The 24983-nt window shown below is 37.4% G+C and overlaps 2 protein-coding genes across 2 annotated transcripts; both read left to right on the top strand.

Moving 5' to 3' along the window:
* The first annotated feature begins 209 nt into the window (after nt 1–209).
* Nucleotides 210–2866, top strand: LOC134652240 (trimethylguanosine synthase-like). Its single transcript, XM_063507410.1, has 7 exons — nt 210–355; nt 493–559; nt 672–804; nt 1064–1227; nt 1654–1838; nt 2205–2324; nt 2688–2866. The coding sequence occupies exons 1-7, from the start codon at nt 284–286 to the stop codon at nt 2829–2831; spliced, it is 885 nt and encodes a 294-aa protein (XP_063363480.1). The 5' UTR covers nt 210–283; the 3' UTR covers nt 2832–2866.
* Nucleotides 2867–4647: 1781 nt separating this feature from the next.
* LOC134652128 (large subunit GTPase 1 homolog) lies at nt 4648–24348 on the top strand. Its single transcript, XM_063507296.1, has 11 exons — nt 4648–4782; nt 5644–5867; nt 6425–6518; nt 9730–9857; nt 11392–11512; nt 12303–12791; nt 13468–13620; nt 17427–17562; nt 18254–18444; nt 20297–20385; nt 24116–24348. The coding sequence occupies exons 1-11, from the start codon at nt 4690–4692 to the stop codon at nt 24237–24239; spliced, it is 1842 nt and encodes a 613-aa protein (XP_063363366.1). The 5' UTR covers nt 4648–4689; the 3' UTR covers nt 24240–24348.
* The last annotated feature ends 635 nt before the right edge of the window (nt 24349–24983 follow it).

Genomic DNA, 24983 nt, shown 5'->3' on the forward strand with positions numbered 1-24983 from the left:
CGTCCATGATGTTTATTTGGGGTCGCCGTCATCGAAAACGATGAGGAGGACTATATATATAATTTTATTGCCAGGTGCGGTTTTTATTGAAATTCCCGCGTTATCTCAGGCTCAACTTTCATTAGCCAGACTCTAGTCACTTTGGTATTTTTGTATGCACACATAAGTTGAACTTTTGCACAATGCATTACATGCATATTACTAATAGTTAGTCAGTTTATTCGCAGAACTCCAAACCAAGAAGCCAAAAGCCAACAAAATCAAAGGTGTAAATAGGAAGAAGATGAACCAACAGCGTAAGCGGCAGCTTAAAAACAAAATAATCAGTAAAGCACTTCAGCAAGCTCAGCTTCAGGTAACGATTCAGTATTTTATTATTAACGATGATCGTGTAAGTTTTTCAAGTCTAATTTATAGTAACAAAAAGTCTCATAACTTGACCATTATGTACTCTAGACATTTAAATAATTTTATTTTATTCTGTGTATACAGACTCTATTGGAACATGAATTGGTCGCGGAAACTCCTATTGCTGGTGAATCATCGAATCTTAAAGCAGGTGGGCGACGTTTTTTCGTTAAATTTGATCAATTAATGGATTAATTCGCCTACCACAGATTTTTCTCGTACGTATGGGAATATTTTTGATTTTTATTGTTTGCACTTTACAGTGGGCAATACAAACATCGCATTACAAAAATGCAACATACAAAGACCAAAAGACTTCGCATTAATGCCGCCTGAATTGCAAGAAGACCCGACTATGTGGAAATATTGGAAAAAACGAAAGTACTTTTTCTCCAGGTTCGGAATGTATCAACCTAGCAACATATTATTATCCAGTTGAAATACTTAAGTAAAGTGCAGAGCCTCAATTTCAGATCAGTGAATTTCAATTTCACATTCTACCATAAACGAATAGTCCTATGAAACATCTTACATTTTACAAAAAAATGTTTGATGTTATTAATTGTTTCTGTAAATTTTATTTGAGTTAGGTTATATATCTACAACTTACATTACTTACAATTACAACTTACAATACACTCTGATTTATTGTCAGGTATGATGAGGGCATCAAATTAGATAAAGAGAGCTGGTACAGCGTAACACCGGAACCTATCGCAAGGCAGATTGCAGAGAGGCGTCAATACGATTTAATTATGGATCCTTTTTGTGGCGCTGGCGGCAATACTATTCAATTCGCAAAAACTTGTGGACTAAAAGGTCACTTTCAAATGATCTTACCATAACATTACTTATTATCCCTATATACAATAGGTATATAACGGATATCGTAAAACATTACTCGCGTTTATGTTCTTCAAGCACGTATTACTTATGCATTGTATTTTTGCTAGGCAAGTCGAAATATTTCCTAAAATAGGTATACACATACCGTTTAAAGTTACTTTTTCTTTAAAAACATCACCGTTTATCAGTCCGGTTATCTCTTGCTAATGAAAATTAAAAGAACAATACTACTAATGCTCTGCACTGAGCGCCTTCTTGCGCGATGTAAGATTATACGATCTTAAAACAATGCAGCAAGGTTCAAGGCGCTATGCAAGACATTGATTATAATCATTTTCGGGCAAAACTTGTTGATTCTAATTTTATCATGTCTCCGTTTTATCATAAATTCATTTTCAGTTCTAGCCATTGACATAGACTCGAACAAGGTAGAAATGGCTCGACACAATTCCACAATATATGGCGTGGAGGATCGGATTGAGTTCATCGTTGGTGATTTTTTTGAAATGGCCAAATTGGCGCCCTTCCTGAAAGCTGACATGGTCTTTTTAAGCCCACCGTGGGGCGGCCCCAACTATGTAAAGGTTATTATTTAATATTACACGCAATAAAATACCAGATTAAACAAAATGGATTAGGCACTGCTGTTGAAAATTACAAAGTGTTTTTGGAAGTCTAGTTTATGCATATAAATTTGCTATTAAAGAACCTTAAAACGGAAACCAAATACATATCACAGTAGAATCGTCGATAAAAAAGTATTATTTCCTCTTCCAAAAATATTTCTAAATACATTAGTAATTAGTTAATTTATTGTTATTTGTAACTTATTGCATAATGTTATTTAGATAACATAACAGGACAGGATAACGAAGTAAAATTTATAAATATGGTGTTATGCACTTAAGAATCATTGCATGCATAAAACAATCTTCACCAATTTCTTTCAGGATAAACCCTTTGACATAGAGACACTAGAACCCCGTCCGGCAACAGAACTGGTGAGAGCGGCTCGAAAAATCAGCTCTTCAGTCACTTTGTACCTACCCCGAAATTCTAACAGAGACCAGGTATGGGGTTTGGGGTCCAATTGAAAAAGAATGAAAGAGAAATGTTCTACGGTAGATTCGTAGCTGGCATTAGGTGCGGGGGCGTAACGTGGGCAGCCAGGATCTACTCGGACGTTGTGTGCGATATGCGATTTGTATTTTGTCAAAATAGCGAATTCTCATAAACGCGCATATGTAACCAAATGCAAAGGCCGGAGCCTGCATCAGGCGATTCTCATCCTGCCTTGTAAAAATCCTCTGAACGTATCTTATATACTCTTTTATCTTCAACACCATCATCAGACACCATAGCAGTGCAAACACTTGAAAAATAGTAGGAGATAATTATAGCATCGTTCATTGATTTTACTACTCTCGTTCCAGATCCAATCCCTTGCTGACGAAAACGATATTGTGGAAATAAAGGAAATGATGGGAGGACGTACGGGACAAGGAAAAAGTTTTCAGGCTTTAGTTGTTTATTACATTTTTTGTAATGATCCGGTTCCCTCACAGATGGTGGTTTAATTTCTGTGATGCATATTTGTTAGTCTGAGCTTATATCAACATTATAACTAAAGTTATTACGTCTTAATACTTCTATAATTTTAAACAGGGTATTCCTGCATCTTATTACTAAATGGCCTTACTTACGCTTGGCCATCTAAAATACCTATATGCAATGCAAAGATTGCAAACTGTGCAGCTGTGCCCTGTTTATCAAAAGCTTGTAACTTGTAACACAAGTGGAAGTCCCTTACGAACAAAAGCTTTTAAAAAGGGACTGGTCTCTTACTTCCCAGCTTTTGTAGTTATTGTTATTTTGGTGGTCGGTGTTGTATATTACTCCCAGTAGGTAAGCGTCAGAGTGTATTCCTGATCATGTTGTTTAAATCATTCATATGCATTGGATACGATTAGGTATTATGGTGTAACTCATTACACCATCACTCCATAATCATCCACTGTAAAATTTGTAAACCTCACTACTCATAGTGAGGTTTACAATATGGCAATGTTTCCGTCTAATAATATGCGGTATGAGAATACGATGGTTCTTATTTTATTTTCTTTATTAGAAAGTTATTCTGGATATGAGTAAGGTAAACAAAAAAAACCTGCATAAGTATACGTGAGCTAGTAGGTTACCCTTATTGTATTATATCTACTGATAAATGTAAATGGATAATCTGTACTATACAAATAGAGGGTAGGTAGAGACTCCTCATTCATCGGAAGTGTAATTATTATAAGAATAAATAATCTGTGATTATACTGATTATTATATAACTATATTACCTAATATTATAGGTATCCTTATATTTTTGTAACTCTTTAATATTTTCAACTAATTAAAAATTGTTTAATAAAATAAAGTGTATTTTTTTTAAACTGCTTTCATATTAAATGGCTCAATAAAGTTTATCTTAAGGCCCCAGTACACAATGGGCCATCGCCGGCCACTCCAAGGGACGCAGCCATGCGGTAGAATGAGATAGCAATATCACTTGCTCCCTCTAATGCAGCCATTCTCAAAGTTCTGCAGGGGTTCCGCAAGAATTTAGAATAATAAAATAATGTAAAATAAGCATAATTATTATGCTTATTAATAAAAAAATACACTTCTAAAAACTATTGTTTTATTGTAGGGTTCCATCAAGTATTTCGCTTTCCAAAAGGGTTCCGTCAAAAAAAAAGATTGAGAACCGCTGCTCTAATGCATAAATGCGTCCCTTGGAGTGGCCGGCGATGGCCCATTGTGTACTGGGGCCTTTATATAAAATGAAATAACTGTATAAACTTGTAAGTTGTAACAGATATATAGCTGGTCAACCAAATCTTGTCAGTAAAAAAAGGCGCGAAATTCAAATTTTCTATGGGACGATATCCCTTCGCTCTTACATTTTTCAAATTTGCCGCCTTTTTCTACTGTCAAGATCTGGTTGACCAAGTATACTTACCTATATCTTGATCTACATGTAACTTGCCCCATCTACATGTGTGGCTTATTCACCCTGTATACTTATTTCTTTGCAAAAGAGCCGGGGCGCGTTCAGAAATGTTTGTGAATTGATAAGTCACGTTGCAGTTTAATGTCTAAAACCCAGTTGAAAATTTCAACCAGTAAATAGCATATTCTATTTTAGTAAAGTAAACTTTATTTCTATGAACACTGAACATAAATAGCAACGTTTTTATGCATAAATATTAAATTTTATTTTTGTTTCCGAACATACCCAACGAGAATCAAGTGTCAAAACAAAACATGTGTTTCTTGACAATTGAGTGAGACTGTATTGGCTGTATTGCATTTACTTTACTTCATACTTGCATATGCATGCATTTAAATAATTTAATAAAACACTGGTTCAAACACATGTGAAAAATGGGGAAGAAGAATAAGGATTCGTTAGGTCGCGCTCTCATCAAAGACAGATTTTCCAAGAATCGACACAAAAAACATGTTGAAGACACAATGGTAATTTGTTTACAATTTCTTTAATTTCGTTAACTACACGATTAATATTATCATTTTACAACTATTCTATGACCGCTTGCATACAGAATAGCTGTTTTGGTTCTGTCAAAGCGGTATACATGTTGTGAGTACAAAATATTGATTGTTTTTGTGAAAAGTAACCTACCTTCAATCGAATCAGGTTAATAAAATTCAACTTCGTATTTGTTAATGATTTGCAATATGTTTTTAAGCTCCAAATTGCAAGAAATTCAGTTTAATTTATTATTTACTAGCGACCCGCCCCCGTTTCGCACGGGTTATTATTATTATTATTGATAAGAAAATCCGTTGCGTAGTTTTAAACATCTAAGCATAGATAGGGACAGACAGACAGCGGGAAGCCACTTTGTTTTATACTATGTAGTGATTTTATTCAGGTAATTACGCCTCGCAAGGCCCATGCAACATTTTCCTATTTTTTAAATTTGAATCTTGTTGTATAGTCAATTAAGATGAATTTCGATTGTGTGAGAAAGCAATGAAACAAGAAATGATACTTTATTTGGTTCTAATTCAATTGAAACAGTGTGAATTGTGATATACATATGTATGTATGTTAGTCTCACCTGAAGTAGTACTATTTATTAGCAGTATTTCATGAACACTGTAACTTTAACCCTAGACTCACGTCTTTCATGAAACTTGAGTGCTTGCATGGGGAACATTTTGCCGCCTATGCTTAACCTGTCAGATCCCAGTGGCTCCAATATGAGCCGGAATTGTATGGATTTGAGAGGTCCTGGGAAACGAGGGGTTAAACATCATCTTTTATTTTTAATGGATACATCAGTTTGAAATTATTTTTATGGTTGATTCCAGCTTCACACAACAGAGATCAATGATGGCTACGACTGGGGTCGGCTGAACCTGCAGTCGGTAACAGCCGAGTCTTCACTGCAAGAGTTCTTGTCTACTGCAGAGCTGGCGCAAAGGGAGTTCACAGCTGAGAAGATGAACCTGAAATATGTGAAGTCTGTGCCGAGTGAGGTGGAGGCAGCCACTTCCCAGCCTAACTTTGATGAGCCACTCACAGTGCCTAGAAGGTCAGGATCAGTCGATTGAATTAAAATAATTTATTTTGTTAACAATAGTTTACAATAAGAATAGTAGATAATTATGTACAATAATATAGGTCTGTTTGATCTATGTTTTACCCACAATGCAGGTGTACAAAATTGTTTTGTGGGGTTATCAAATAAACATATAGGTACTTATGTCAGTCAAATTGAAAACTTACTCATTAATTAATATTAATACTAGTAGTAGCTCTGTAAGCTGCTGTAGACATCAAGAACACCCGTAGCTCTGCCATTTTGAAAAATTTATTTAATCATGAAACCTGCTCACAAAATCTGCTCATGAGGATTAGTTGAGAATTAGTTCTGTTGAGAACATGCGGAGATACAGTCAATGTCAAAGATATGTTTACACTTTTGCACCTTGCTCCTTCGTAATAAGGCGAAAAATGTAAACATATTTTTGATGTTGACTGTACAAAAGCGGTTTTGCCCAAGGTGAATCGGAGACCTTAAATCTCTCTCTGGTTGCTGCGCCCTTGGAATCTATAGTAATTCATGTTTATCTTGTTTTACTTTTACAGGCCAGCTTGGAGTCCAGGCATAACTGCGGAGGAGCAGATCAACCGGGAAAGAGAATCTTTCCTGGACTGGCGTCACCACCTCAATGACTTACAGGTACATTTATACAAGACTGTGCTGCAACTTTGTCCATGCAGAAGTCTTTTTCCACCTTCCCCTTAAAGCTATTGTTCCAGCTCCAGCCCCATTTTTTTAAACCTTTAGTAAAATAATTTTGGCATTAAATAGTAGGTACCCTATGTAATTTTCCAAGTTAAGCTATATAATATTGTTATGTTATTGAATGTAAATGTACTATAAAGTTTCATCTAAATCCATTCAGTTGTTTTTCCATAATTAAGAAAAATCTTTATAATTAAATATTTGAAACATAGCGGTAATCAGTCTTTGTTTGTAGGGAAACCTGAGCCTATAATAGTTATTTACGATACAAGTGCGGAAAAGAGGAAATCCGAAACGAGTGGCGATAAATTAAAACACTACCGAGTGTTTTAAATCGACACGAGTTGCAAATTACCTATTCCCACGTGTATCGTACAACGTTTTACAGTATATGGCGCTTTAAATTTTCGACATAGTTGCGTAATGCGCTAATTATCGCACGAGTAAGATAAGATAAGATAAGATAGTTTATTCCATAACAATTTTACAATCATGTCGGAAATTTAACTTACAAGCTACTGAATTAAATTAAATTAATCACACTTTTATAAACAACATGCATTTAACTTAAGCTAGGTATACAAAATGATAATAATAAGCCTTTTATGTCAGTTCAGTCACGTTATGAATATTATACAATAACTTATAAATTACAAATAAAGTCATTAACCTGGTAGTAACATTTAGTAATTAAGAGGTCCCTTAGACGGCATTTAAACTTGTTTACATTATGTATTGATTTCAGATCGATGGGGAGGCAGTTATACAATTTTATTGCTTGATATCGCACACAATGGTGAACAACTTTCAATTTAGGCGCTATTAAGTTGTCCAAGTCCTTCCTGCGTGTGTTCATTCTAGAAATTCTTTCTTCCTCGGTCTCGTATCTGTCTAAGTGTTTAACCACACCAGTCAGCAAGACCAGAATGTAGAGACAGGGTACCGTAAGAATTTTGAGCCGGGCAAAGTGCTCCCTACACGACTGCCACCATGGGATTCGGACCATGATTCTGATGGCACGTTTTTGGGCAACAAATGCTTTATTTATATTATATTTGTAGCTTTGACCCCAAAACTTAATGCTGTATCGCAACCGAGACTCTACTAATGCGTAATACACAGACGTTAGTTGCTTTATAGTAACTTCGTCGCGTAAGCTCCTTAGTGCATAGCAAGCTGAGCTGATGCTATTTTCCAGCGACTTGAGTTCTTCTCTCCAGTTAAGATCACTATCTAGATGTATTCCAAGGAATTTAACGCAATCTTCAGTGGCAATGTCAGAACCTTCTAAGTTAACGTGTAAGGACTCTCTACTCCTAGACGTTGTTCTAAAAAGCATAACTTTTGTTTTATTCATATTCAATATTAGATTATTGCTATTGAACCATGTCTGAAACAATTTGAGCACTGCATTTACTTTATTGTTCAGTTCTTCTGTATTAGTTGAGGAAACTATCGCGTTTGTGTCGTCTGCAAAGACTACTACTCCAACATCGTCAAATTGTTTACAAATGCAATCAATTAAATCATTGACAAATATTACAAAAAGAATAGGTCCGAGAATAGAGCCCTGCGGCACCCCTTTATTAATTTTAGCAAATCTGGAACGGTATACTTTCTGACATCCATCTTCTATCGATTTCATCTCTACTAGCATTTTCCTGTTTAACAAGTATGACGTGAAGAGTTCTAATACCTTGCCCCTGACGCCACAGTAATTCAGCTTGTACAATAGAATTTCATGATCAACCGTATCGAATGCAGACGTCAGATCAAGAAACACACCAGCAACCTTGAATTTATTATTTAAGTTAATAACTACATCATCAATAAGCCTCTCAATTGCATCACTAGTGCCTACATTCTTTTGGTAGCCATATTGTCTTTCATTTATAACATTATTGCACTCCAAATGTTCAACAAGTCTAGATTTAATTAATTTCTCAAATATTTTTGATAATATTGGTAAGAGCGAAATTGGTCTATAGTTATGTGGATCACTTTTCAAGCCTTTTTTATAAACCGGTGCTACTTTGGCCACCTTTAACTGCTCAGGAAATACTCCTTCCTCGTAGCAATTATTAAAAAAGATTGACAATGGTACAGCCAATATGTCAATATTATCTTTGATTAAAGAGATTGGAAGATCGTCAATACCTGTCGATTTCTTCATCTCCATTTTCTTAACAATTGATGCTATTTCGACAGGAGTTACATATTCCCACGACATATCGTTTAATACAGGTGAAGAACATTCTTGTAGAATTTTTTGCGCCTTGCTTAAACCACCATTAGGGCTCAGACATTTGCTACTATTAAAGTAAGACGAAAAAAACTCCACAGTATCCTGTGTTTTATCTATAATTTTGTTTTCTGTCTTTATGATTAGTTTCTGCGTTGCTTTTAGAGTGTTCTTATTTCTATGTTTATTTACAACTTTCCAGATGGCTTTAGCAGAGTTTTTTGACTTGGATATAGCAGCTTGTACTGCCATTTTTTTTGCACATTTTACCACTTTCCTGTATAGTCTGACATAGTTATTTTTAAATTGAATGACTGTATCGTGATTGGTTGCTAAATTGGCATTCATTAAACAACGCTTTGTTTGGCTTGATATTTTTAGTCCCTTTGTAATCCATTTTAATTTATTGTCCTTATTAACTTTAACTTTAGTTTGTTTTGATGGAAAACTTTTATTAAATATATCGTAGAATACCCTTAGAAAACTATTTATGCCTAAGCTTTCCCACTTAATACTTATAATATTTCTTCTAAAGGTTTCCTTATTTCTATCACTGAAAAGCCTGCGCTTAACTAATATGTACTCATCTTTTATGTAGGATTTATCAATATCAGGGAAAATTAGATTACAAAAAAGGCCTGCGTGTCCATCAGACAAACCGTTATTTTCAATCTGCAGTTCTTGTATAAAGTTCTCAGGGACATTGGTTAGAAAATTATCAAGGCATGATTGGGCATTACCACAGCTATAGGTGACTGAAGAGATTAAGGGTCTAAAGTTATAGCATTTTAACAAGGATATAAATTGAGATCTTTGTTCGTTGTCCTTTAACAAATCCACGTGCGGTAAAGGTGCCCCATATGTAGGTACTATAACTATATTCAGTATTGTATTTTTCCTCAGGCGAAGCTAGGAGCCGCGCTGACACCATATGAACGTAACATAGAGCTATGGAAGCAACTCTGGCGGACGCTCGAGAAAGCAGACGTTGTGCTCATACTACTAGACGCCAGAAACCCGCTGCTGTTCAGGTTTGCTACAATAAAATAATAATAAATAAATAAAATAAATAATATTATAGGACATTTTTTTTTACACAAATTGACTAAGCCCCACAGTAAGCTCAAGAAGGCTTGTGTTGTGGGTACTCAGACAACGACAGATATAATATACAAATACTTAAATACATAGAAAACAACCATGACGCCGGAACAAATATCTGTGCTCATCACACAAATAAATGCCCTTACTGGGATTCGAACCCAGGACCGCGGCTTCACAGGCAGGGTCACTACCCACTAGGCCAGACCGGTCGTCATAGTCATCACAATAGTGATCCTAACCCTCTCATTCCGACTCATTCAAATCATGAGATTCATGAGTGGGAAAGAGCGAGCAAGTAACACTGTGATAGACGAGCGAAACGAGCAAGTCTGTGTCTTGTATCTTGTAATCAAATGATATATAGCTGGTCAACCAAATCTTTTCAGTAAAAAAAGGCGCAAAATTCAAACTTTCTCATCATCATCATCTTCCTCGCGTTGTCCCGGCATTTTGCCACGGCTCATGGGAGCCTGGGGTCCGCTTGGCAACTAATCCCAGTAATTGGCGTGGGCACTAGTTTTACGAAAGCGACTGCCATCTGAGCTTCCAACCCCGAGGGTAAACTAGGCCCGTATTGGGATTAGTCCGGTTTCCTCACGATGTTTTCCTTCACCGAAAAGCGACTGGTAAATATCAAATGATATTTCGTACATAAGTTCCGAAAAACTCATTGGTACGAGCCGGAGTTCGAATCCGCGACCTCCGGATTGCAAGTCGCACGCTCTTACCGCTAGGCCACCAGCGCTTCCATACAAATTCAAACTTTCTATGGGACGATATCCCTTCGCGCCTACATTTTTCAAATTTGCCGCCTTTTTCTACTGTCAAAATCTGGTTGACCAAGTATAGTTCATTTAAATCACTCACTCGTGAATGACACATGTTTATTTCTCATAATGAGAAGCCACCCCGCGCGGAGAAAGGATTCAAGGTAAAAAAAAATAAAAAATTAAACTGTTTATTATAAATAAGAATTTACAATATTTTCGGAAACTTAACCTAATCTACACTATAATAGGTGCGTCGCAAAAGCCAGTATGGAACTAAGAACCTGGATACTTTACAGTGTAAAGTTTACAGCAAGGCTCCGAGCCGGTTTTTTCTTCATACAAAAAATACCGATATTATTATGTTCTGTTTATTTCTTTGGTTTATTATTTCATTTTTAATGGGACAGTCTAATAATACGAAGTTGTTACCTAAATACATGATTCAGTTCTACGTAAAGCTAAAGAGCATAAAATAATTAAAAATACTGGGCTATTATGGGTTAAAAAAACCGGTTCCGAGCCCTGGTTTACAGGGACTCTTCTGATAGAAAGTTCCAAGACTGCAAAACTTTCCACATAGAACGATTTCGGAAATTTCTCGGAATATCCTACGCCTCCTACGGGAAACATTCTAAAACTTACTTTAATAGGTACTATTTTGAAGCCTTTTTCAACTTGCTTAATTAAACAGGTGTGCCGACTTGGAGAAGTACGCAAGTGAGCAGAAATGCAAATGTATCTTACTTCTGAACAAGGCCGATTTGACCACAGAGTATGAAAGGAAAGCGTGGGCAGAGTATTTCGGCAAAGAGGTAAGTTTGAAGTTTCACAGATTAAATAAAAGTACTACATACAGATATCTTAATGTCAGTGTTCGCAGCAGAAGTTGCTAAGCTGAGCTTACCTTGACGCGCTCTTATTCTCTTAACAATAAAGTCGTGTTAAGAATATTTTGAACACATCGCCCGCTTAGCAGCTATTGCTGACTGTACGATAACGGCGGAGAGTAATGAATTATGTCTCGGAGCAGTTTCCCAGACAATTGAGTGATATATGTACTTACCACACCTACGTTAAATAAGTAATGCCCTTAATCTGAACTTAATGACAAATTGAATAGCCAAAAAGAACACGCGTATTTGTTATTTTCGAAAAAATAAACCCTCTATAATGCATAAATCTGGATATGACTTGCACGAGGAATATTTACTTATCCATGAAGCAACCCAAAAAGTATTATTCGGTAAATAACGAATAACTTGCTATGTAAAGATTTTGTCAATTCAATAGTCACTAGATTAAGTTTGGTTTATTCTATGTACGAGTACGAGTGTCGAGTGGTATTTAGAAAAAAAAATGTCACAAAAAATGAATTTTAACGAACCATAATTTCTTTAAAATATTTATTTGAATTGAATTGGTTAACCACAAATTCCTACCTCTTAGCGCCACTTGCACCAACCCACTAACCCGGGGTTAACCTGTTAAACCTGTAGTTACCATGGTTACCAGTACAATTTGACACTGGGTTAAGGGTTTAACCGCTTAACCCCGGGTTAGTGGGTTGGTGCAAGTGGCGCTTAAAACTTTTTCCTCTTACAGAATGTTCCTATAATATTTTTCTCCGCCGCGAAAGAAACAAACAAAGACAGAAGAATCTCCGAAGAGAGCGAAACAGAAAAACCAAACTCGGACTCCGACACAGAGTCAGCCGATTCAGACGATGAAAAAGAAGCCTTAAGATCCACGGAAGAAGATATAGAATTGTTCAAAAAGCAGATCCAAGATCTCGATAGCGCCGTTTCTAGTACTGCTGATAGATTGAGCAAGATACAAGATAGTTTAGACATGGTTCTAGAGAGTCTGCGATTAGGGACGCCGATAGAACCTTTGCAAAGTGAGGATACTACAGATACTGAAAAGAGGGTGGAGAATTCATATGAGATTTTTGATAGAAATCGGCTGTTGGAGGTATTGAAACAGCAGGAATTGGGGTATTTGAAGGACCCGCCTAGGGTTACTGTTGGTATGATAGGTTATCCGAATGTGGGGAAATCTAGTACTGTCAATGTGCTGATGCAGACTAAGAAGGTAATTGTTTTATGTTAATAAGTAAAAGAAATAACTAGGGAACAATTAAAATTATTTTATTAAAAATTTTAATGTCTTTAGGGCCACTTGTTCCATTCACTAACCCGGGGTTAACCGGTTAAACCTGGAGCTACTATGGTTACCAGTACAATTTGACATAGTTGGATGGTGCAAGTGGCGCTTATTAGTCACGCGTATGAAATCTATTTAATTCTAAGTATTGGCTCATCTCAGTAAAAGATACAACTTAAAGAATACAATTGATTTAAAATAGAGTTAGACAACATGCGGTCTTATCGCTGAAGAGCGATTTCTTCAGACTACCTTAGCCTTCTTTTGGTATGTTATTTTCTTTATTATTTTAATTTATTTTAGTCCATCTCAAGGAAGTCGAATATGTCTAAATCAGCGGTTCTCAATCTTTTTTTTTGACGGAACCCTTTTGGAAAGCGAAATACTTGATGGAACCCTACAATAAAACAATAGTTTTTAGAAGTGTATTTTTTGTTAATAAGCATAATAATTATGCTTATTTTATTATTCTAAATTATTCTAGATTCTTGCGGAACCCCTGCAGGGGTGTCGCGGAACCCTAGGGTTCCGCGGAACACACTTTGAGAATGGCTGGTATAAATAATTATAGCAAACTTGGATTTTATATGTAAATGAATTGTAGGTGAGCGTGAGCTCAATGCCCGGCCACACGCGGCACATCCAGAGCTTGGTGCTGGACGGAGACCTGCAAGTGCTGGACTGTCCCGGCCTGGTGCTGCCTGCATACGCCGTGGCTCCAGACTTGTTGCTGACGGCTGTCCTGCCTATAGACCAGGTACAATAGTGTCCCCACACACATCCAGAGCTTGGTGTTGGACGGAGACCTGCAAGTGCTGGACTGTCCCGGCCTGGTGCTGCCTGCATACGCCGTGGCTCCAGACTTGTTGCTGACGGCTGTCCTGCCTATAGACCAGGTACAATAGTGTCCCCACACACATCCAGAGCTTGGTGTTGGACGGAGACCTGCAAGTGCTGGACTGTCCCGGCCTGGTGCTGCCTGCATACGCCGTGGCTCCAGACTTGTTGCTGACGGCTGTCCTGCCTATAGACCAGGTACAATAGTGTCCCCACACACATCCAGAGCTTGGTGTTGGACGGAGACCTGCAAGTGCTGGACTGTCCCGGCCTGGTGCTGCCTGCATACGCCGTGGCTCCAGACTTGTTGCTGACGGCTGTCCTGCCTATAGACCAGGTACAATAGTGTCCCCACACACATCCAGAGCCTGGTGTTGGACGGAGACCTGCAAGTGCTGGACTGTCCCGGCCTGGTGCTGCCTGCATACGCCGTGGCTCCAGACTTACTCCTAACGGCCGTCTTACCTATTGATCAGGTAATAATAGTTATTTACGATACAAGTGCGAAAAATAGGAAATACTTATTCGCACGTGTATCATACAACGTTTTACAGTACATAAGGCCCATGAAAATTTTTGACGTAGTTACGTAATGTGCTTAAGTATAAACAGCACAGGGTGTCGCAATGAAGCACCAGATGTACTGTAATAGTACATTATTGTCGAGGTTCGGAAGTAGCTACTTGCAGGCTGAGGATTCGTTTTAAACGGACGACCTTGGGAGTCCGTTTAATTGAATCCGAAGCCAGCAAGTAGCCTTCCAGCCGAGTCATATATAGTGCTTTTCTCAAAAATGGTGCAAGATATGGAAATATTTTACAGAAGCAATGTTCTAATTTTTACAGAAAAAAGTAAAACCATTAAAAAGATTTGCTTTCCGCCTTAAAAAAAAAAAAGAAGTGTATTTTTCTGCTGAAAATACGCCAACGTATTTGAGACACCTAAATAGTCGCGGTACCAACATTATAATAATAAGTGCTGATCATCTATTTGGCTGTTTAACCCTTTAACCGCCAGAGTTTGATATATAAGACATTACCATACCTCGCAACCGAGCTAGCAAATCTGTAGCAGTTGTACGTCAGGGTTATCACTACTACGCATAAACTAAAGTACTTACAAAAAATATTTTTTCTTTGTTTTCAAACACACCAATATTTTCAAGCAATGAAAATTCCATGTTAATATTTGAAAGAAATGCGAAAAAAAACGTGATTTTATAAACAAAATAACAGATACCTACATTGAAACGCATCTAATATTGACATTGATTTGTTAATTTATATTATTTGACAGTAAATTAAACCGAGTTATATCGGAAGAGGGTCAACAGGGTTCTCGATCAATTTTATTAATCTTACATACAATAAAGTTAAAGCAAAATGGTTCATCATAATCGCCAACCCTGACACAAAACTGTCATTTGCTACGGTTTTGCTACGAGGGGTGTTCAAAATATTCTCGGTATGAGAATGAAAACAAACAAGTACGAAAAGTTTGATATTTTTATTTTTCAATATACTCCCCCCCTATGTTCATACACTTAAAAGATCGATCAATTATTTTTTTTAATCCTGCATAAAAATATTTTTTATCTTTGGTGTAAAAATGCTCCTCCACTGCCGCCTTCAATGCTTCATCATCGGAAAATTTATTTCCACGCAGATCCTTTTTAAGATTGGGGAACAAAAAGAAGTCGCTGGGGGCTAAGTCCGGACTATACGGTGGGTGAGTAACAGTTTCAAACCCACATTCAACAATAGCTGCCTTGGCAATATGAGCAGTATGGACGGGGGCGTTGTCATGCAGAAGCATAACACCTTTGGTTAACTTTCCTCGCCTCTTTTCTTTGATTGCATCCTTTAATTGACGTAGAATGTTAGCGTAGTACTGTCCTGTGATATTTACACCTTTTTCTTTATAATCGATCAGTAATACTCCTTCACAATCCCAAAATATCGTGGCCATGACCTTGCCAGCTGAAGGGATGACCTTGAACTTCTTGGGATGAGCTGAACCCTTAATGTGCCACTGCATGGACTCTTGTTTACTCTCTGGGTCATAATGATGAACCCAGGTTTCATCTCCAGTAACTATTCTTTGCAGCACCTCATCAGGATTTTCACCGCACAGGTCAATAAAATCGGAACAACAAGCTACACGCATGTCTTTTTGAAGCCGAGTCAGCATTCGCGGAACCCATCTTGCACTTACTTTTGACATATTAAGATGGTCATGGATAATATCATGTACGGTACCAATAGAGAGATTGGTTACTTGTGCTATAGATTTTACCTTCACTCGACCATCTTCCAATATAAGTTTTTCCACTTTATCAATATTTTCTTGTGAAGTAGCTACTACAGGCCGGCCAGGTCTAGGGTCGTCTTCAACACTCTCCCTTCCACGTTTAAACTCGCTTGACCACTTTTGAATGGTAGATAAAGAAGGAGCAGACTCACGGTAAACACAATCCATTTCCTCTTTTATGGTTTTTTGATTTTTACCCTGTTTTGTCAAGAATTTTATCACGCATCGATGTTCTAATTTAGTTAACATTGTCAATTCCCACATGATGTTCATGTTTGTTCAGCAATTGCAGAAAAACAAAAGAACATCTCGGTTCGAATTATACTTTTTTTTAATGTCAATGAATAAACCTTAGCGGCCAGTAACGAAAGAAATTTTAGAAGAGGTTGTAAGATATCAATACCGAGAATATTTTGAACGCCCCTCGTAGCTCCGTTGCGGGGTATGGACATTACATATCCATCATTTCGCCACAGTCTGATAAATAAGACAAAGATCTGATTTGGTTATTACAGCACATTTATAACTCCCGTAACTATGCCAACCTTACTCTGCGTGGTACAATTACTGTCGATGGCGACACGAGCACGCTCTATCAAAAATTGCTGGCGGTTAAAAGGTTAATGGACCTATTTAATTAAATTTTATATGAATTTTGACATTTCCATTGATATTATTATTATTATTTTTTCGTTACCTATTAAGATCGTTGACATTTAATATATTTTTATTTTATTTAAATAATCTGATGAAGTTATTGACAACTGTTTTTTTTTTTTTTTTTTTTTTTTTTTTTTTTTTTTTTTGTTCTTGACATTCGACAATACCTAGGTTGGCCCTAGCTATGTATACATTAACATTTCTTTTTATTATGACATTGTTTTATTTGTAAATTTTATATTCTTATATTTTTTTTTCTTTCTGTTTTTAATGTTAAATTGACGATCTTTTAATGAAAGCCTTTGTTTTATCCTGTTGTGTAAAATACTGTGTCTTTTTCTTTAAGAAATAAATATATCTAATCTAATCTAATCTAATCTATGCCTTCATTTGATATGGCCATTTAAAGTTTTAAAAAGTTTGGAACTCGTTAAATAATGGAATTTGTATGCAACATTGCAGTCCCGAAATCGAGACTGCAATGTTTTTATCTTTTTAATTTTTTGAATGACCATAAACTACGCACTTCGCGACCTATTTTTTTACCGGCAACGTCGACTTTGCCGTCCATTTTTGAGAAAAATTAATAATATTGTCGATTCGATGTTCATTGAAAACTTCAGTCTTCTTCTCAGATGGAAATTATTTTATAGTTGTTTCATTCATTGAAGTTTTTATATGTTATTGTTAACGTCCTGGATAATGTTTTTATCTTATCTAGTTTTGCCATTTATATAAATTGTACTTTTTGTCCAGATGCGGGCTCACGACGCGGCGATGGCGCGGCTCTGCCAACTTGTTGGCAAACATGTGTTCGAGCAGAAATACGGGCTTTTGCTGCCACAAGACGATGGCGACCTCAACTACAAGCAGATACTTACTGCACATGCATGTGAGTATACTTTCGGGGTTTGAAAAAAAAAACATTTATTTCAGACATATGTACGGTAAGCTGCAGAGATAACTGGCCCCCGCAAACAAGTTTCTATGCATCGCTTAGTCTAATGTGAAGATGATGGTCAAATCTCAATCACTTTATTGAACTTTCCATCCCCGAAAACCCTGAAAACGATAACTTTGTGCAAGCTGTTTCTGTTAATTCTGTTAGATGATGTTTTTGCTTTTTATTACATAACTAGCGACCCGCCCCGGCTTCGCGCGGGTAGTTCAATAATTTACACAAAACCTTTACAAATTATACACCTAAACCTAAACCTTCCTCAAGAATCACTATATTCATAGGTGAAAATCGCATGAAAATCCATTCAGTCGTTTTTGAGTTTATCGCGAACATACAGACAGACAGACGCGGCAGGGGACTTTGTTTTATAATATGTATTGATCGATAATGTTATCTCTTTTACTGTTTTAGTACCTTATTGTAAAAAAATGTACTTAATCGCAAAATTTATGTACCTAAGGCCCACTTGCACCATTCCACAAACCCGGGGTTAACCAGTTAAACCTGCAGTTACCATGGTTACCAGTACAATTTGACAGTAGGTTAAAGGTTTAACCGCTTAACCCCGGGTTAAAGGGATGGTGTAAGTGGGCCTAATACTGTATGTTTTTGTATCATACAGTTAACCGCGGCTTTATGACCGCGGCGGGTCAACCAGACCAATCGCGTTCAGCGCGTCTGCTACTAAAAGACGCTGCTGCGGGTCGGCTCCGTTGGGCCTGCCTCCCGCCCGGCACCGCACCGGCTCCTGTAGAGGAACTACTCAAGGATACCAAGAGGAAACCTACACCGAGGGAAACCAGGGCGGTTGAGGTTAGTATCAGGGATGTTACGGAGCTCCGTTTCCGTTAAGTCGGAACTTCCGTTTGGTATTACACATCCGTTTCTGTTCCGGTTCCGTTACTTTTGAAACGGAAGTTATATCGGATGTCAATGCTTAGCGCGGCAACGGGACATGAGCGGTGTACATCAAAAACAAACAGGTTTATACCAGTCATTCGCTCATAGCCCCGCTTGCCACGTGCTGCAGTAATTAGATGTTCTGGTTTATCCGTGTTTTCGAATTTAAAGTACCTATTCGTATGTGTTGTGTTGTGTAATGTATACCTACTGATAGGACTGACTCAGGCTCCGGTTCTGGTTCCGTTTTCGGTTCCGATTCCGTTTCTGGTTCCGATAAACTAAATTTAAAACATCTGGTTCCGCTTTCGGTTCCGATAAAACCACATCCGTTACATCCCTGGTTAGTATCTAATTCACAAACAAATGTACTTCTCAAGGATACTCTGCTCAAAGACAAAGAGGTAGTATTTACCTGCTAAAGTGGGTAAGGTACCTTACTGTCATATTAGTGCGACAGACCAATCTCGTTCAGCGCGTCTCCTACTAAAAGACGCTGCTGTAGGGCTCCGGTAGGCCTCCCTCCCTCCCGGCACCGCACCGGCTCCTGTAGAGGAACTACTCAAGGATAGCAAGAGAAAACCTACGCCGAGGGAAACCAGGGTGGTGGAAGTAAGTTAAATGATTTTTTCCTACTCCCGAACTTTTATTTGACATAAGGGTCGTGCACACATCTTTAAAACCCTACCTTATAGTTGTCAAGACAACTCTTTAGTCTATTCCCCAAAAAAGCATTTGTACGCAGTATCTTTTTGGCACTTTTTCGATTCTTCGTGTAATGACCACTTAATAGTATTATATGAAATACATTGTTACCAATCTTATTTTAAATGTCATCTCTGACAAATAAGTAAACCATGGATATGGCATCTCTTAAACAACGGTTGCATAATAGTATTTTATGCAACCGTTGTTTAAGAGGGGTCAAAAAAGGCGAGTGGCGTGGGTAACAATTTGAGGCGAAGCCGAAAATTGTTAATAAAGACGCCACGAGTATTTTTTGACTCAGTTAAACAACGTAGCATACAATACTTTTTCTACGACCAAGCACTTACTTTGAAATAAAATTGTAAATTTAATAAATATTTTTAATTCAAGAAGTAGCAAAAATGGAGGGTACGGGCGGGAAAAGAATGAATGAATGAACGTAATAAAAAATGTCTATGGTTCACTTATTTGTCAGAGATGACATTTAATATAAGGTTGGCAACACTGTATTTCATTCAATATTTTTAAGGTGGTCATTACACGAAGTATCGTAAAATCGCCAAAAAGATACTGCGTGTATACACAAATTCTTTTTTGGGGAATAGACTAGAGACTTGTCTTGACAACTATAAAGTAGGGTTTTAAAGGTGTGTGCACGACCCTTTAAATGACAAATAAAAGTACGGGAGTAGAAAATAGCTATTTTCGATACAAGTGTGAAAAAGAGGAAATTCGAAACGAGTGGCGATAAATTAAAACACGACCGAAGGGAGTGTTTTAAATCGACACTAGTTGCGAATTACCTATTCGCACGTGTATCGAACAACGTTTTACAGTACATATGGCACTTTAAAGTTTCGACATACGCACGAAAAGTGCTATTTTACGCACTAGTGCGGAAAAGTAGCCCCATATGTACTGTAAAATACTATTTCACCACACCATCTGGTAAAGGCTCTCTTGATTGAAGACGCGTTCGTACGTTTCCGTGAAAATACGATGGAAAATAATTATGTTTATCTGTAATACTTTATTGAATGTTTTATTTTGTCTCTAGGGTTGGGTGAGCAAATCCGCCGAGATCGACAAGGCGTTTTTCGCGATGAACAAAACTGCGGCTCACATCAAAGGAAAACCGATTATGGGGTGAGAATACAATACAATACAAATACTCTTTTCATCACACTCGCTCAGTAAATGTGGAATTGCACGCAGGCTTAACGGGAGTAATAGAAAAAGCGTTTTCCCTAGGGAGTAATGAAGTTTCTAATACCATAATTAACAGTTTTTTGTCTTTATACTTCATTTTTGTATCGCAAGTGTGATGAAAAACAGGCATAACTCGGGGCGTAATAACTCGAGTTTATAAATCGCTCCGGCAAGCCGTCGCGATTTAACTTACTTTCGTTTGCAATAACGCCCCATGTTTGCACATTATTGCACACCTCATTACAGAAAACAATACAAAGAATAAATAAAAGAATCTTCATATCTTCAGGACAGTTTGCCGTCTGTTTCTTGTTTGTGAAGACCTTTACTCTTAGCGCCACTTGCACCATCCCACTAACCCGGGGTTAACCTGTTAAACCGTTAACCCAGTGTCAAATTGTACTGGTAACTATGGTAACTCCGGTTTAACCGGTTAACCCCGGGTTAGCGAATGGTGCAAGTGGCCCTTAGTAGTACAAAAAAATAACCGTGTTAAAGTATTTACAGATTTTTCCTCCGTGCGGCTAAATTATCATAGCGTGAGAACTGTATAGAGTTAAAAACCTTTATTTACATTCGAATTTATTTTTAACTTATAATTACTAGCTCTAGTGATCTCGTAAAAACGAATTTCTCATCTAGATTTTCATTTCTGAAGGTAAACATTTATTATAAAAGACAGAAACATTTATTTGTGACAACATAAAAAATTTAACACAGAAAAGGTGACAGGTAGCTCCAAACGTCACAAATTTTGGATAGTGCTGTTCTATAAGTATGTTCACCGCCTATCTTCTATTGAATGAGATCACGGAGAGTAATACAAAAAAATTACATTCTAGTACAGTCACCAGCATAAATATATGACTGTGGGCAGCCGTGCAAAAATATCTGATGCTCCATTGGAACCATATAAGTATATGACGACACTACCTCGGTAAAAATATGTGATGCTTTGTGGCCGGCATAAATATCGTTAGTCTGTATCCGCATAAATATCGGATCGGGTCGCTTAAAAGCTTATTTGATTACTCATAAAAATCAAAATTATGTGATTACTCTCATCTGGCATAAATATCTCTCCACTGTGAAAGATCGGATGGACGACGGACCGCCTATATATCTGACACGTTGGAAAATCACAAATATGTTATCGACCTTCAAAAACGAACCGTACATGTTTGGTATAGAACCGTAAATTGTATGAAGTGATTTGACAATTCACGAAAACAGTGCAGACTTGTCAATGTATATGTCTGTCTCACATTATATTCTATCATCGATTTAACGGAATAAAATGGATATAATTTTGAATCGTAACGTATTGCAATCATGAATCTAGTATATAACTGGATCTGGCAAGAGGGGCGGGGGAAATGACCGAACGGGACAGTCTTATGTATCTTTCAGTAGGAGTAGCAGCGAAAGCGCTATTATTGTTTGTCCTTGTCACATTCTCACAAGTTGACTTCTTCATCATTCTTTTTTATGTACGAAGGAGGTTTATTACACATCTTCTATTAAAAGTCGACCTGATTTTTATTTATGTCACAATTTAAAATTGCAAATGAAATACGTGAGACAGACATATGCAATGCCAAGTCTGCACTCTTTTCGTAAATTGTCAAATCACTTCATACAATTTAAGGCTCTATGCTATCCAGGTATGGTTTGTTTTTGCCGATTGATAACATATTTCATAATTTCGTGTCAGATATATAGGCGGTCCGTCTGCCATCCGATGTATTTGCAATTTATGTCAGATGACAGTAATCACATAATTTTGATTCTTATGAGTCGTCAAATATTTTTAAGCGACCCGATCCGATATATATGCGGATACAGACTAACGATGTTTTTGCCGGCCACAAAGCATCACATATTTTTACCGAAGTAGTGTCGTCATATACTTATGCCTCCAATGGAGCATCAGATATTTTTGCACGGCTGCCCACAGTCATATATTTTTGCTGGTGACTGTACTTTCGTGAACAGGGTACTGTCAGCAAAACCACTACACTACACCCCAGGGGTGCTAAGTTAATAGTTTTGCTGACTCTACTCTACCTCCACGGCAAGAGAAACGCGAGTCATCATTATATTGCGTGTTCTATTTTATATTTGATGTTTAAGTGTTAAAATTAACTCGAGACACTCGAGATTATAGTTCGTTTTATTAGCATTAGAAATAAGGTAAACAATCTTGATGTGTCTTTTAATTGAAAAACACATTTAAAAATAAGTTACGGCAAATATGTAACAATTATGAATCTAATACGATCATTTATATTCTTCTGCTTTCATAAGTAATAGTTACTGATTAAAAAAAGCGTTTTTCAATTAAACATGATGATGATGAGACATGTCAAGATCGCTTACCTTCTTTCAAGTTCTTTCTAATGCTGAAAAAAACGAACTATAGTGTGACACGGTCCTACCCGTAATACTAATTACTTACCTATGGGGGATGAGGGGCCCTTTAGAAGTTAAATAATTGACCCTTGATGAAAAAACATTGAATTTAATCGTGACCAGCGATACTTTTTCGTAGTATTACCTAACAACGAAACATTTGGGCCAGTTTGCGCGTAGCCCTACCAAGTTCTACGCCACGTTGGCAAGTCGCCACTATTTGGCGCCCTTCATTTGTTTCTAACGTTAATTTGCGCGACCACACACAGAGAAATATTAATTAGTACCTTCGAGGTGGTGTAAATACTTGTACCATCGCCCACACTGTTAACTGATAAATCGTAAACCTTATTACAAAAGGCATAAGGTCCACCGATGGACAGTTAAAAGTGTTGCTGTTTGTACAGTCCAACCATTACAAAAGTATCTATCAGAAGAAAGCACCAAAACTTTACCACACTCTAATTAGTTTTCTTTTTTGTTAAGCTGTGTGAATGTGTATGGTTCATTTTAATTTTTTTTACACTCTGAACGCCACGCCTATCGCGTAATCGCATTGACGTATATCTCAGGACCGGCCTTACGGGCACTAAAAATTGTATGGTACTAGTTCAGCGGTGTCACTCACGAATTCGAGCCAAACGTGCAGTATAACGCAACTAATAGTTGCGACCAATCGCACGCGTGATGCGAACTCATCAACTAATCGCGTTGTAGCGGTGTCACAGCGCGGTACAGGCCCCATTCCTATTGTCCGTAAGGCCAGTCCTGACTGTCCTGAGATATACGTCAATGCGTAATAGTGACCCTTGTCGGAAATGCACGAAGATTGATATTGGGTTGTAGAACCGCACGTCAGTTGACGTCTTTAGCGGTCAAAGGGTTTATACAGCAAAACATTTATTTGAAAAAAAGCTGCAATCCTTGTCAGGTCTCTTGGGTATTATTTTTATAAATACAACATTTCGTTACAATAACATTGAATGGGTAAATAAAAATCCTTGTTTTTTTTTAATAATTGTATTCTTCATACCTATATTTATTTTAAATAGACGCCGTCAACTCTGGCAAATCGTTAATTTTCCTGCCGTCGTTAAATACGACGACACATATAACCCAAACTACTACGACCTTTCTTATAAAATAACGCGAGTTTGCGAATAATAACGGATATTTTAAAACAAATGTTGAGTTTCCACAGTTGACGGCGTCCTAAATCCAACCTTACATCATTACAATAAAGTCCATTTTCCAGCATCGTCGGAGCGAAGTCAGCCGAGCAGATGATCAGCAAACCTTGGAAGTTAGAGAAGAAACACGCCAATAAGAACAAGAGAGAGAAACTTAGGCGTGTCTATGCGCATCTTGACGAACATTAGAGGGAGAAAGAGCACCATCCAAAATATTAACTGAACTTGAACCTTATTGCAACGATATAAGGTCCACCGAAGCTAAGGTACTTTTAGTTGACAACCAAAACTCACTGGTAAATCTTCACTACAGATCTACTAACTTTTGATGTCAATTGATACTGAATCTTGTATGTCAACATTGAGATTCGAGATGTTTTAGGTAGGTTGGTATTAATTAGTGATTTTATGATGTCAAATGTCAACCAATAATAAAATGCAATAATGATACGTATTGTTATGACCCTACGGTTGTTATTTAAAAGTTCAGCGAGAGTATGATGGACGGAGTTATCCACGTGATAAAGCAACTGTCACTTTTTAACACCACGGGATTGAACGAGAGATGTGTCAATATCACTCTGTCACGTAAATAAATGCGACCATCATATCTGTACAGGAGCGCTGACTCCTTGGCTGCTTTGGCGTGCATATAACACTGGAATTAGAACCTTAACTTTATAACAATAAGTTCCAATTTTCTATGAAAAAAAGGAGTGAAATAGTAATGTTGCTATAGACGCAAACCAAACTGACGACCGGAGTCATATCTCTTTCTCTCACACCCTACGACCAAGCGAGTGTGAATGAGAACTTTTACGACCCCGGTCGTCGGTTTAAGTATAGAGAAAATCAGTTTAGACTATTAATTTCAGTGTCTACATCTAGCATCGAGTAGCGGAACTATCAGTACTGCTACTTGACAATAGATGT

This window comes from Cydia amplana, chromosome 11 (assembly GCF_948474715.1).
Source record: "Cydia amplana chromosome 11, ilCydAmpl1.1, whole genome shotgun sequence".
Classification (NCBI taxonomy): Eukaryota; Metazoa; Arthropoda; class Insecta; order Lepidoptera; family Tortricidae; genus Cydia; species Cydia amplana.